The 15,207-nt window shown below is 35.6% G+C and overlaps 1 protein-coding gene across 2 annotated transcripts; it reads right to left on the bottom strand.

The window, feature by feature from the left end:
* Positions 1-2,470: 2,470 nt before the first annotated feature.
* Positions 2,471-14,681, bottom strand: gaa2 (alpha glucosidase 2). Of its 2 annotated transcripts, XM_043241672.1 has the most exons (20): positions 14,513-14,677; positions 12,213-12,839; positions 11,083-11,228; positions 10,734-10,899; positions 9,853-9,949; positions 9,209-9,328; positions 8,994-9,112; positions 8,374-8,505; positions 7,734-7,844; positions 7,026-7,139; positions 6,844-6,928; positions 6,645-6,762; positions 5,938-6,071; positions 5,685-5,836; positions 5,307-5,455; positions 4,945-5,086; positions 4,761-4,859; positions 4,454-4,618; positions 4,031-4,177; positions 2,471-3,723 (listed from the first exon to the last, which is right to left on the bottom strand). In XM_043241672.1, exons 2-20 carry the CDS (start codon positions 12,831-12,833, stop codon positions 3,661-3,663), a joined length of 2,880 nt encoding a protein of 959 aa, XP_043097607.1. In that variant the 5' UTR covers positions 12,834-12,839; positions 14,513-14,677; the 3' UTR covers positions 2,471-3,660. The 2 variants fall into 2 exon arrangements, 1 of the variants encoding a protein (XP_043097607.1); XR_006251174.1 differs by lacking the exons at positions 2,471-3,723; positions 4,031-4,177 and having other exon boundaries at positions 4,478-4,618; positions 4,961-5,086; positions 14,513-14,681.
* Between the last annotated feature and the right edge of the window lie 526 nt (positions 14,682-15,207).

Here is a 15,207-nt window from a genome sequence, read left to right on the forward strand (position 1 = left end):
AACTTAAGAACTAGTTGTCGTTCTTTATATGACCATTGGGTGTCAGTAATAGACCAAATCTTAGTTGGGTAACGCGGATATATAAATGAAGGTAAAAAGAAAGGGCTTTGATATAAATTAGGGCTCCACATTGCGCCACGTGCATCATATTCACGTGCATTGGACAGAAACACCAGGCGTTTAAGGGGAAAATGCCAGATGGTGATGGAAAACACATGGATTGGTAGTCCAACGTTGTGCAAGTTAACACCTGAGGTTTAGAATGAACCAGAGTTAACTACTTCAGGTGTGAAAAGCCCTATTGTAATGTTACCGTATTCATATATCATGTTATTAAGCTACTTGGTGAACAGTAGGCGACCACAGAACACCAGAAATCATAGTAATAACATATACAGTGTTTGATGGTTGAGAAATCTATGGCCACGTTTTCTTCTAAAATTTATGAAAATGTGGTCTGGTGTATAAACAGTCCTGATTTACCGCTCGCAGTAGCCCATGGATACTTTTATCTTAATTGAGACTTAAAGAGGAAACAAGAAATTAATTTAGTTTGGAATTGCTGAGATAGCCTGCCAAAAGATGGTTAAAATTCATTAAGAGAGCATGTGGTGTGACTCAGCCGTTTCCCACAAACTCTTGCACTGAACATGTTCGTGAAAATGTTTCGGCCTTCCCAGAACCCTCTGAGTTACCTAAGCGTGGCGACAGAAAGAAACGTACACGAAGAGAACAATTCGTGGTTGTAATGTCACATCTTTGGCAGCTAAAAGCAAAGAGAATGTGGAACATCTGGAAGCTGTTATGTCTGAAGCCCTCAGTACTCAGAGAATATGGGGGAGTGTGTGGTATTGTATTGTTTTCTCCTAGGCCAATATTTTTACACCCAAAATAAACAGAATTTCATTTTGAGATAAAGAATAATAATTATTTCTAATTGCAAATTAAGCCGCAGCTACACTGTATCAATTGTAAATAATGCAACATGCCAGAATTTGAGGACATTTTTGTGTATCGCACTCAAAAATGTGTGTATCGTGTTTGTTTTTCATTAAGTTTGGTTATTTGGTTTGGTTCCTTTCATTATTATGAATACTTTATGTAGTCGGTGCTGGTTTTGTTCAAATTTTGGGGTCATTAAACACAGACAAGAAAACAAGCATAAAATGCAAACTATTTTCAATAATTTTTGCATTTAGTAACTTAATTTTATCATCTGTTTTTTTCAACTATCAAATGATTTACTTTTTTCAAGAAATTCCAACTTTTATTTAGCGAGGATTTATTAAAGAATCCAAAACAATTTATTAAAATCCTGAAAAAGGATCAGTTTCCACAACAATAATGTTTCTAGAGCAGCAATGCATCGTATTGGAATGATTTCTGAAGGATTGTTTGACACTGAAGACTAGAGTAATGATGCTGAAAACTTGTCAAAGACACATTTGCACCGCCGTAATAATTGTAAAAATAATTATAATTAAAATGAAATGATAAAAGTAATTATGATGGCCGTTTTGTTAATAAACAAAATCTCTTGGCAGAGCCAGCTCATGTATTCATAAATGTTTTCTAAAGCACTTCTCTACATGCAGGATGCTCTTAAAGTCGAATAATTTTTAATTGCTAAGTTAAGAACCAATCAAGAAAATCAAAGTCCTGCCCCATTCTTAATTCAGTCGTTGTCGCTCTCTTTTCATGATTCTTTGTCTTTACTTCTTTCGGCTTGTATCGGCCCGTACAGAAGCAAGGCTTTAAACTCGCTGTCATATCATACTGGATGTAGAAGCAGAAGTCTGGCTTTGATCTTCAAACAGGTCTTGTGTCAGCTTGAGATGAAAGCTGAAGGTTGAGACGTGCAGATGCACTCCCAGAGGAATCCACGTGACCATCAGCTCTGGGTTTACAATTCTTCTTAAAACGACAAGGAAAGGTTTATTACATCCTCTTCATGACAGAAACTAATTTTGCTTAAATTGACAGTTTCAGGCATGCTCAAGGTCCAAAGTAAATCTTACAGCAAATAGCTTTCGTACATTTTTTTTTTTTTTGTTCTTCTAAAATGTCTTTAGCTAAAAAAACTTTATAAAGTCTGACTTCGTTAATGTATTTTACAACAGCGTGTAACTTAGTATAAATAGTAGAAAAATACGTTTAGTTTAAAAAGATGCTTTTCCTGCGGTCACTGCACTGAGCTAAAAAATAATAAGCCACTTCTTATAAGAAAGTAAAGGAAGTGCCTCTAAATCCAGTTCCATGTCACAATAACTATAGCTCTGACTTTGAGATAATAATTCAGTTTTTTAGGTTTGAGTTGTAGAGATCATTTTTATTTCCTGTGGTTTGAAAGTTCATATATTACTGGACGCTAAGAGGCCCATTCACACACACACACACACACACACACACACACACACACACACACACACACACACACACACACACACACACACACACAAGACAAAGGACAAACACTTTGAATTTTTATTGCACACTACCCTGTAAGTCTCGCGAATGGCTGTACAGCAGTTTGTTCAGGGTCATTTCAAGGAAAAAAAACAGCTCGTATTGGTGTAGATATATTGTTTAGCTTCAATTTTAGGATCACAGTTCTATACATTAGAATTTCTTCATTACATTTGATAAAATTTGTAAAGCAGCCCAGTGTTTCGAACAAAGGGTATTATACATTCACAGTAAAGCCACTGAATGTTTAAATCACAGCTTAGATGAAATATAAGGCACGATGTTACGTTATAAATGGTAATATCGACAGCATGTGGTAGCAATTGACAAAATAATGCACGACGATGCCTCTTTAAGCCTTGATGAATGCTGTACAGTGATTTACTTCTGTAATGTTGTCATGGTTGTACATTTTATAACGACTTGCTTTGGGCATTAAAACAAATGAATCATAAGAAGAAAAAGAGTTTCTATCACATTTGGATAGGCTGAACACACTGCATCATTTTAGTTACATGCCTGCCCGTGCACGGAAACGATGTTTGCTAACTAAAGCTCTAACATGCATTTCTGCAGCATCAGAATGTCCTTAACTGTGCAAACACGCTTGTAAACGATATATACACATATGCAAATCAACATCACACCGATCAACTTAATTTGTAAGAATGTGAAAGGCTGCAAGTTCAGCAGGATCGCTTTTGAACTTGTAGTGGTTATCGTTTTTTCTGTATCGATGTTGTTTGCTTTTACCACAGAATCATCTCATACTTGCCTAGGTTTCGATGGCATGGCAAGGTGTAAATCTAATTTAAAATAAGAAGCTTTATTCACCACTAAAATGCTTGAATTTTTCTGCTCTACAGAAACGATATCAGCAACAACAGGCAGTAATATAACAGCAGAGGTAAAAATATCTATCTACTCAACAGATCAAACAAATACATTTCATCAAAATACACAGGTTTTCCCTTCGGTTTTGCTCCATCTGAGTGCAACTGACCGCTACTGGGTCAATAATACAGACATTCAACAACATACAATCAATAATCTGTCATATGCTTACTGGTTTATATTTGATTTCAGGACCAGAACCACCACTGTCCAAGTACTAAGATAAAGTCATTTGAGATGATATGGTCGTGATTTCTGCAGCAACTCGCGATTTTAAAATATTACTGATGACTTTCACATTTACATCCAGCTGATTGTGAAGTTATGACTGAGATTCAGACCCAAGTCTGTTACTGTCAGCACCTGGACAGACATAAGACAATGCATGCATTATACTCGCATTTTGTTTTTAGCTCTTTGTTAAATAAAAAAAGAATTCTTTGGTATATAACATGCATTTAACGACGTTTAAACATGAAATGGCAACATCCTCCAAAAAATATGTTTTAAAACAGTAGTAAACCACAAACCATAAACAAATGCTGAAAGTAGTTTGAGTATCATAGCCGTATCATTTTTTATATTTTGAAATTCCCTCACTAACAAAATACACAAACCATTACCGTTTTATAACCAGCAGCTTCCCGAAAACAACATTAAATGATATTACCTGATTGTTGCGGTAAGTGAACGCTGCCTCTTGTGAATTCACGGTTACGTTTTCTGGCTTGGCCTTCACTCCATAAAACGAAACGGTCTCCACTGTGATGTAAGTAGCCTCCTCTTGATTATGCAGCACCTCGGATGTCATTGTGTTCTGAAGATCATTAATAAATTACATCATTCCGTTTATCATCCCTGATATCAGGCAGGATAACTAATGCTAGCTGACAATTACAGAAATATTTTAGAACCAAGCGAGCGGTGTGTTCTAGAAAATAGTCCTGGGTATAATCCGATTGATTCGTGAAAAAACTTAATAGAAGTGATGTGAAATGACCTTTTATAATGTATGAGAACTGAATGAATGCTCAACAAGAACTAAAAGCATGCTGGATTACTGCAACAAAGGTGAACTGTGCATTTTCTGTACCTGTTCTACTGCGAAGTAGATGTAAGCGTATTGATCTTTCTCATATGTGTCGAGGGTCTCTCCATCATCCCAAAATAAATCACCGTTCGCCAGGCCGTCCTCACTTAGACTCACAATCAGATGAAGAGGTTGACCGCTGCTCACCCACAGGGTCGTGTTAGGTCTCTGAAGCAAACAAATACAAATCTCATTACTTTTTTAAGTAGTTTTAAGTTTAAAAATACAATTACTATAATTAAGAAAATATAAAAATGAATAAAGCAAATATATGAGTAATATATGAGTATACAATGTGCTTCTTTGTGACCTGTGTAGGTATGACTGAACCCTCTCTGAGATGCAGGTTGATTTTGTCTGTCGGTGCCTTAAGATTGATCTCTTCTCCACTGCTTACCAATGAGTCACCCTGCATATGACACAAACATACAGGATGAAAACTGTATGAGACTCCATTGCAAGAGAATTATGAATTTCTACGAAGGTTGACTTACAGTGTGGAAATCGTACCAGAGGCCTTTAGGGAAATATCCCACAACATAATCTCGCCCTGCCTCTAAAACCGGTGTGACCAGCAAACTCTTTCCCCACAGGAACTGTTTATCTATTCCATACGTCTTCTCATCGTTTGGGAACCTAAAAGGCACAGCACAACCAGTAATTAAGTTAACATGTACATCTTCTAGTATCTGTAAACATATACATACATATACACACATATATATACACACACACACACATATATATATATATATATATGATAATTCACCATAAAGCTTAAATATACTAAATGTTCAGAGTAAAGAATTCTTTTCAAAATAAATACACTTTAAATCAGGTTTTGTGTTTATCTTACTGAAAGAGCAGTGGTGTGGCGACTGTGTGTCCACTGCTGTGTGCGTGATGGAAGAGTGTGTAGAGATGTGGGAACAGAGAATAACGCAGGAGAATGGCTTCTTTCATTGCTATACGAGCTGCAGGGCTGAATGCAGTTGGTTCCTGATTCTGTTATGAAATAGCAAAACTGTTAATCCAGAGAAGTGTCTTTGGAATGCTAAAAAAACATTATAAAAACACTGTACTGCCAAAAACAATTGACAGATGGTGTACTAATCAAATAAACAAACAAACAAAAAAACAGACTGCAGAAGAACAAGAAGATAAAAACTAAGTGCTGTAGTGTAAAGTTAAACTAAACTATCATAACTTGCTGGATAGATTAAAGAAAGTTCACCTGCTCATCTATGGAGTTGTGATTTCTTGAAAAGGGGTAGAAAGCTCCGAGCTGGGTCCATCGGACGCACAGTTCTTCTGTAGTGCTGCCCCCAAAGCCACAGATGTCAGCCCCAATGAGAGGAATGCCAAGGATGTTAAATGTCAGCATACCTGGAAAAAAGGAAGAAAATGGTTATTGTAGTTGTACTAAATACAAAAGTCTATGGGACTAACTCTGGCCTCAGCAGAGCATGGTGCGTGTGTGTTTATACCTGGTATGGATGTGGCCAGATCTTTCCATTGGCTCCTGTTGTCTCCGAGCCAGTGGCCCGAATACTTGCCCTGACTGGGAAACGTAGAGCGGGAAATGACGAAGGGGCGCTTATCTGTGATCTTCCTCAAAGCACTGAGAGAGACAGATGGATCAGACACAATCCAACCAGAAAGTGTTCAAACACTATAAAAAAATGCATTTAATCCTTTAAAACCTAGTGAAATATTTTGCTTGAAAAATGTGCTTGCCTTGTTTGACATTCAACATAGATATATGTATCTAGGTAAATTCCTGTTTAAAAGTTTTAGGTCAGTACATTTTTTAAAACATTTTTTTTTTTTTGTCAAACACAGTATGAACAGTAACATTGTGAAAACTATATATATTTTTAATTGTTATAAAAATGATTACTGTTCTATTTATTATTTATAAACTACATTCATTCCAGTGATGCAAAGTGGAGTTTGCAGCATCATTACTCCAGTCTTCAGTATCACAAGATCCTTAAGAAATCATTTCTTATTATTATCAATGTTTAGAAGCGGATTTATTTATTTGATAATTCATTTATCAATTTAATCCATCCATGCTAAAACGAATACTTAAAACTAGTATTAAATTCAAAGTATTACAAAATATATACTCACCTGATCTAAACTTTTCAACTGTAGTTTATTATTATATTTCTGTATTTTTGGTGTATACCTTTCAGTAGCCTTAGCTTCCATGAGTCCATACAGACTGTGTATGTTGTAGTGAGTGGAGATTTTCTGACGTGCAGATGCACACACAGTCTTGGCCTTTAATGTACCACCCAGAATACCTACAGCAGACATTACCATGCCTTATTGTTGGAAAAAACTGCAGCATGCATAATGTAGATCTGCACACAATGCACCAATACCTGGAGTGTAGGGAGGATTTTCCAGTTCATTGTCTGGGCAACCATTCAGTGATCCATCAAAGAAATTAGATGGCTCATTCATGTCCTTGAAAAAGAGATATAAAGAACTGAACATGATCAATGTCTGGGTAAATGCAAATAATGAGCCATCAATCAGTCAATAATACAAAGGCATAACATACAATCCACACGCCATCAAAAGGCACTTTTTCATGGAAACGCTTCAGATTCTGGTACCACCATTCGTGTGTATCTGGATCGGAGAAATCTGGAAATGCTGTGAGTCCTGGCCAGACCTAGAAAACAAAAATCATAACCCCAGTCACATGTAATGAATACGTTAGAATGTTCATAATTACAATATTTATATGTATTTTGTTTTTGACTGGACAATCACTAAATATTATAAGCAACTAAAATGTTAATTTTTAAAAATTATTTACTGTTTTCTTCAGTCTTGAACTTCATTCTGACATCTATTGGTGTCGATGAAGCATTACAGAAATGTATTATTTGTTACGAATTAAATTGTTTACCTGTTATGCTTTATAAGTACATTTTATAGAAATTTCACAAATTAATATTTTTATATCACAAGGAGACATTCAATCGCTATAGTAAAGATAAGTAAAGACATTTATAATGTCCTTAAAAACTATAAAAAAAAAATATATATATTTGTAAAAAGTAAAAACAAGTTACTATCTGTTGTAACAATAATATCACGATCTATTTTCAGTGTTAATAAGAAATGTTTCTTGAGAAGCAAATCCGCATTTTCCTGCATTTTCTTATAAAATTAATGCAGCCTTGGTAAGGTAAGAAACTTCTTTCAAAACGAACAAAAAATGTAATAATCCCATCCCGAATTTTAAGTAACTTCAGTATACCTTCCCGATTAGGACGTCTCCATTCGAATCATTGATGAAGATGCCTCTCTTCATCCCCTCATCAAATGGCCAGTAAGAGCCAGGCAGCTGAGAGTTACTGATACCAGGATCCTGATGAGGAAGTGCAAAAGAGACAAACACACAAGCACATCAAGCACACTTCAGCTAAATCCACAGTGACACATCCAAACGCTTTAGTGAGGGATTCATCTGCAGTCGTGTGAAACATTCAGCTGCCAAAACAGCCTCATGACTGTCAGTGTGATTCTACTGCTCCACAAAAGAGATGAGATCCAAATGAGGAAGCGTGTCATATGGACGGTCTTTGCAGGAGAAGCATATTTAAAACCACGGAACACAGACATTCCTCTCATTTTGAATTTTAGCGTATCTGCTTTCTGCAAATAAATCTACTGAATGTCTCCAAAAATTATTTAAGCCACACTAAACCTGAATGAATGCCTGTGCATATCAAACCGTGTGAGTTATTTAATCAAAAGTAACATTTGTGCAGTGACCTTCTGGTGCAAAGGTCCTTTTTAGTCCACTTCACGGACATTTAGGTGTTCTAGCAAAGTACGGTGTTGTTCATTAAATTCACAAATGAGCTGTTTATGTGTCAATCGAAGTGTGCGTGTACCAAGATCATGACGTAATGCTGATCATGTCTATGAAGGTCTTTCACAAGGTCAGGAAGGCTGGAAAAGTTCACAGTGTCGTAAGTGAAGTCTAAGGCATTATCCATGTAGTCAATGTCATTCCACTGAACATCCTGAAAGACAGAAAAATGTTGTTATTTGTTACTAATTTGCAATTAGTGTTTTTTTAATATTATATTAAAAGTCATATTTAATATTATTTATTACAGTACAGTATATATTAATATTTTTCTTTTTTTAATTTAATAATTTTTTACATTTTATTACTTCAGCATTTGTTTTAGTTAGTAGCCAAGGCAAGATATTTTTTTTGTAATAAAACATTTATACCTTATTTAAATTACCAAAAAACAAAAGTAAATTGGCTTTTTGCTAACAATAACAATGCAAGTTATATGTTTTTTGTTGTCTTTATTTTCTGTGCTGAAATACTTTCAGAAATTTTTTTTTTTATGTCTATCAACAATGCAAATCTTGTGGAGCAGATTTGAAATTCCAACCAATCACAACAAAACATTTGCTTATGAGCACAAACCTAGCCGTAACTACTGACACCGAATCAAACAAACAATAAATGAAACTGATCTGACAAATACAGTACCTGAGGTATCCCATAATTTCGCATTTCTTTTACAACATTCCAGGTTTTGTCGCTTGACTTGTAGCCCCACCTGCAAAGATGATAGCCCAGAGCCCAGAAGATGGGCATTGCAGGCTTCCCTAATGTGAAAAAGAGAAGATTCAATAATTAGTTCTTGAATTTCTGATACTCAATGTGAAAATGCTTATCAAATACCGCTTATGATGCTTGCTGACCTACAACATCCAAATACTGTGCAATCACAGAGCTGGGATCCGGGCCTAGGAAAATGTAAAAGTCGAGGATCCCACCAATCATACGCCAGGTGAGGGCAGGAGCAGGTTGCAGAGCCACATCTACATCAGAGATTATTTACACATTATTACAAAGTTCAGACAACATGAGGTATTACCATCATTTAATACCATAATTAGCATTTTAATACTTTTTTTGGACACGCACCACTGTAATGCCCTGAAGTATCATGTAAATGATTTTGAAATGGTACATGGGAAAAACATTGTAAGTAGAAATAATTCTCAGGAAGAAGAGGAAAAAAAAAAACGCTAGAAAAATTGGATAATAATTTACAAGGAATGGTACACTTAATTAATGCTGAGAACCATTAGGCACATTATGATGAAAACTTATTATAACAATATACAACACAAAATATTAATCTTTTAAAATGGCGTTATGCACTCTGAGGAACAGCAGTCTAACTCAGTGAAAGCAGGTCTATAGTATTTGATGCATGGCTTGTCAAATGGTATGTGGTTTGCATTGTGTTTGGAGTTTGAAATGTATATGGATGCTGATTACTACTTACTGAATTCAATGTCAGTTTAAAATCAAGCATGCATGCGTGTGGTGAACCCACCCATTGCATTGCTGTTGAGCATGAAAAACCCATGTGCCATTCCATCTGTTTCCATAGAAAGATAAAAGGGATGGACGCCATAGAGGTTGGTCAGCTCCTGAAAGAACCGTCAATCAAGAAAAGAAGAGCAGTTAAGTGTGATCTGGAACATTTATTAACCTGGATTGATGTTTGGAGTGCTGTTAAAGGGGTCATGTTATAATGTACAGTGTAATATGCTAACCAATGGATCATCTGCAGTGAATGGGGACGTCAGTCCAAGCTAAAAACATCACAATAATTCACTAGTAATCCACGTTTACTTTATTATCTTTTAAAATGAAAAGCTTTGTGTTTGAATGAAACAAATCCAACAAGGCCTTTTTTTTTTTGGTTTCAAATCTTCTGGCTAATACAACAGTCCTCTATGCATAATATTGCTTCAATCAGGAGAGAAATATGCATAGATCAAGCACCTTTTACAAGCAAAAACAATTCTAAATAAACACGCTGCAGGTTTTTTAATGTGAGAGTACAAAAGGAGAAAGATACATGGATTAAGGACAAAAATTTTGGCTGGCATTGATTGAAATTTGAAGTTTGAAATTAAAATGGTCTTTTAGTTTTATTGTTTCTTACAAACATGCAGCTTTTCTCTTCACAAGATGTTGATTGTGGGAATGTAGTTGTGGATTACTGTGATGTGTCATTAACATGTTCATTCCGACGGCACCCATTGACTACAACGGGTCCAATGATGAACAAGTCATGTAATGCTACATTCTTCCAAATCTGGTCTGATGCAGGAACAGCTTGTTTGGTCTGAGGGCGAGTACAACTTCAGGAAACTCCTTTAAGCCTAGTTGTTAGATCAGAAACAGAAGTGACAGTTTCTAAGTTACCATTGGCGGGACATCTCGAGCCCACATGGTGAGGGTGTTCCACTGGAGGTCGTGCAGAAAGTTGGAGCGATGTTCACCCAGTCCATAAATGAAACGGGAAGGTAATGATGTAGACATCTGCAGGAACTGATCCGCGAAGAAGAGAGGAGCTATGGATGTATTCAACCTGATGGGACGTGAACGGATTTTAATAACTTGATATTGGTACAATACTGAAGACATGCCAAATAATAGATTCCCTGCTCATTACTTCTAATGTTAAAAGAAACTAAATCATTCAATTGTTAGTGTTGTTGTTTTTTTAAGCAGGTCTATGTTTTCATGTTAGTTGACAGTAAAGGGCACTTACAGTACAGTTCCTGTCTGTGTTCTCTTGACAATCAGCCCAAAAGGTTCTTTGATGAATTCTACGGTGTAAGAGGGATTTGATGCTTTTTTCTCAACCACAGGAACATCTATAGGCACCTCATACCTCTTTTCGGCCGGGTCTGTTATCTGTATTTGACACAAAAATATTATGAAACAATGAAAAATATGGTAGGTTGTGACAATCTGACAGTGGTTTTTATTCCAGATGTACCGATATCAATAATAATAATAATCTGGATGATATTATTAAACTGAGTAAATAACCATCAAACGCTATACTATGTTAAAAAAATTAATAAATTACATTTTTTTAAACAATTTCTTTAAATACTATATTTGCTACATTTATCAGTGTAAATGAATTATTAGTGCAGAATTATTTTAATTGAGAGTTAAATATATAATAATACCTGATAATGTATATATATATATTATACAACACCATCCAAAAACTTTGGGGTCAGAAAGGTTTTCATTTTAAGTAAATGAATAAAGGATGCTTAAAATTAATCAAAAGTGACAGTAAAAGCATGAATAATGCTACAAAAACTTATTACAGATAAATAACATTTTAGCAAAAATATTAAGCAGCACAAGTGTTGATGATAACATGGAAATGTGTCCAAAGCAAAGAATCAGCATATTACAAATGTATTAAGTCACTGAAGACTGGAGCATTGGTTGATAAACATTTAGTTTTGAAAATAATGAAATTATGAAAATATAATGAAAATGGTCTTGGTGACCATAAGATGCTTTTCAAAATCATTAATAAAAAAAGGTAACGACACAAACTTTTAAGTTGATATAAATAATTACATTTTTAAACTCTACATTTTAAAATGATTAAAACATGTTATTTAAAAATATATACGTAATAGTAAAACTATTAATTAATGTATTGTCCAACTAACTGTACATATTCAATATAAAACTACTGATATTTACAACATATTCTATTTAAAAAAGAAAGTCTAGCTAATAACCAATCTGGGACCAATATACTGATATATATATCCCTATTTTATGCCTTTATTTATGACTTTAACATCAGTCTTAAAGGACTAAACATTAACCTGCCAGTAGCCTGAAGACCAGAAGTGCTCTCACCCTCACACGCAGTCTGTTGTCTTCCTCATACATCACCTCCATCTGCAGTGCATCTATGTCTTTAGGATAATACGTCTTTTTGTTCCGGAGCAGTTTTCCCACCTTCCCCATCTCTGTGTCAGTAATGGACACCAACTCGTAGGATGGATAGTCAAGCGCGTAGAAACACCACGGCACTCCACCCCGTCCCGATGTCTTGGCCTGTGAGCGCTGTATGAAGCAGCAGTTTCGAGCGTGGCACATGTCCTCCGTCACCACCACACCTCTCTCTGGATAACAGTCGAACCTCCAAGCTTCTGGGATCTGCGAGCAGGACTCCGGCTGCAGCCACGTCTCGTTAGGGCGTTTAGCTACAGCAGGTGGAGGGGGTCTATGGGGTTCTGTGGAGAATGGCTTATGCAACCAAAATATAGTTCCAAGCAGCCAGATGCTAGAGAGAACTACAATAAGTCCCCCAAGGGTCAGCAGGGCAACGGTGATGGAGCAGCGATGGTTTTGGGGCAGCAGGGGCAGTTCTGGGTTTACTTCCTTTAGATCTGTATCTGTGGACTCATCAGGATCCAATAAAGCGGCTCCTGAGAAATGAACCTCCTCAGGCGTGAGTCTCTTGTAAGACACCATTTCAAACTTCGGAGTTTAAAGAAGATACAAAGACAAGAGAAGATAATTAACACAACATATTCTAAATGCGAGAATCAAATTGCATAACCCATCCCACACTGCTTGTGCAAGCAGACTAACTCATAAATCTCAAAAAAGCAATTATTCTGGCAATAATCGTTTTATTATACCGCATAACGAGACTTTACTGTGAAAATTAATCAAAAACGTATGCTGATGTGGAAACATTCATTAATATTCTGGCTGATATTAATAAGCTAATATTCAATGATATTCACTGATAAATTCGATGCTATACCTAAACTAATTCAAAATAAAATTAAAAATATAAATCAACAATTTTAAATGTTAGAAGCGAAACTGGGCATTATAATAATAATCAACAGTTTTAACGTACATTTTATTACTACATTTCTACATACAAGATTACATTTAACAATGTACCTGAATTATTAGCGTTTACTAAAGATTAACAGGTTTAATCATATTGGATATCTGATAACAGCTTTTATAGAAATTTAAGATCAGCACTTTTTAAAAATAAATTAATACTTCTAATTTGTAAGAACGCATTAAATCGGTACTTCCAAAAACAGAGATACAGAGATACAAAGATACTTCCAAAAACATTTTTTAAAAATCTTAGACTCAAAATGTTTGAATGATAGTTTACATATTAATTTTTATATTCCAGATCTTCTGATGCCATATGTTTAGTGAACTAACTGAAATGTAAGCCTTCTTTTAAGGTTGTTTTTAAGTATCCTGAGGTCTTCTTCATTAAACTAGACAACAAAATAAAAGTCAGTTACAAAACCTGTTTACCTTAATGATAAAAACATATTCTAGGCAACAGCCTGTGTAAGACACAGACATAAAGCTACGTATTTGCCAATATTACTTCCCATTAAACCTTACGTGACAAATGTCACACAGAGGAGAAAACTAAAACACACAAAGCTGCAGATATGGGGAAGTAGCTACTGGAGAGAGCAACCTAGTCGTGAATGAATTAGACCACTTTTCATACTGTACCTCTTCTGCTGAAAGACTCATTTAATCTTCTTCCGAAGTTAAAAAGCAAGCATATAAAACAAAATAAGTTACGTTTTGAACTGAGAAAGTATATTCAGTTCTCTTTGCATTTGCAAATGCACAGCTGTTCATGATTCCTATCCATGCTCTGCAATTGCATGGAGCAGCTCAGCATTGGAAAGCTATCTGTACTCTTAAATAGAGATAAATAGAGGCAGAGGTCAGAGTCCAAGAAAACACTTTAACCCCGTCCATAGCTTTAAAACTAACTATAGACAAAGCTAAGTGCAAAGACAAAAACCTTAATTGGTAGATGCAGCTGCAATAATATTAACAAAATATGCAAGAATATAGTACAGCGTAGTTTGTAGAACACTCATTTTTTAACATGTGACATACCATGGTATATACCATATATATGTGCATATCTTATTTGACCTTAAGGGACATAAAACTAGCGTTTAAAGACATTTAAAAAATATAGAGAGAGCGATATGAGGTTTATATTTTGCAGCCACGTCGTTACAATAATTGAGGACAACATCGTAAACGTGACATTGTAACATATGCGAAGAAAGACCTCACTTGATACGCCAAACAAACAGCACACACAAGAGAAGAACTGCACATTTCAATTCACTTACTTTTTACGCGGGCGGGATTTTCAACAGTTGTAGTGTTTCACGCGCTACATCTCATCAATGAATATCCTCCGATGTACGCTCTTTTGTAAACATCAGCGGCGTTTCATGTGTTATGAAGTTAGTGTTGTTGCGTGTGTCCTACAGTTGCAATTAGAATCAGATTCGTTTTGCGATTCGGCTCCTTTGGACGGATCGTTAAAATGAACGAGCTCAAAAACGATTCGCTTAAAAGTCACCACTAAACAAACTCCCGATGCACACCGTTTTTTTCCCGCGCGTTTTAAACGATTTTCACGATAACTTTCGTACCTTCCATTTTCAAAACAGTTCATCTCCTACTCAGTGCTATCACAGATCTCATCACTTTGCGAGTCGATTCAATTGAAACATCGAAAAGATACAGTTCAAATAACGATTCCTTCATGATATTATTCTAGCGTGTCATACTCGTCCCTTTGTAACTGCATTACTGCCATCTACTGGTCTGGAAGAAAGCGGGCTCATTAGATGAAACATTCGTTAAAAAATAACAGCTGCAATCAAAACCTGACAAAAGTAGAGAGAGAATATTACATTTCATAAATTAGCTATAGCTTATATAGTTATAGTTAGAGTACATTATTATCTTTTTAAGTTTAAAACTTATGCTTTCGTCTCATGTGTACCGTACGTGAGTCCAGCAGATGGCGGCTGAG

This window comes from Puntigrus tetrazona, chromosome 1, assembly GCF_018831695.1.
Source record: "Puntigrus tetrazona isolate hp1 chromosome 1, ASM1883169v1, whole genome shotgun sequence".
In the NCBI taxonomy this organism is placed as follows: domain Eukaryota; kingdom Metazoa; phylum Chordata; class Actinopteri; order Cypriniformes; family Cyprinidae; genus Puntigrus; species Puntigrus tetrazona.

What these genes read in the sequence shown, in the direction of transcription:
- gaa2 (XM_043241672.1), bottom strand. Translation starts at nt 12,833, where the DNA reads ATGGTGTCTTACAAGAGACTCACGCCTGAGGAGGTTCATTTCTCAGGA. An exon ending in ACAGTATTTGGATGTTGTAG is followed by an intron (nt 9,113 to 9,208) that starts GTCAGCAAGCAT and finishes TTTTCACATTAG; the next exon opens with GGAAGCCTGCAATGCCCATC. An exon ending in GTTCAGTCATACCTACACAG is followed by an intron (nt 4,619 to 4,760) that starts GTCACAAAGAAG and finishes TGTTTGCTTCAG; the next exon opens with AGACCTAACACGACCCTGTG.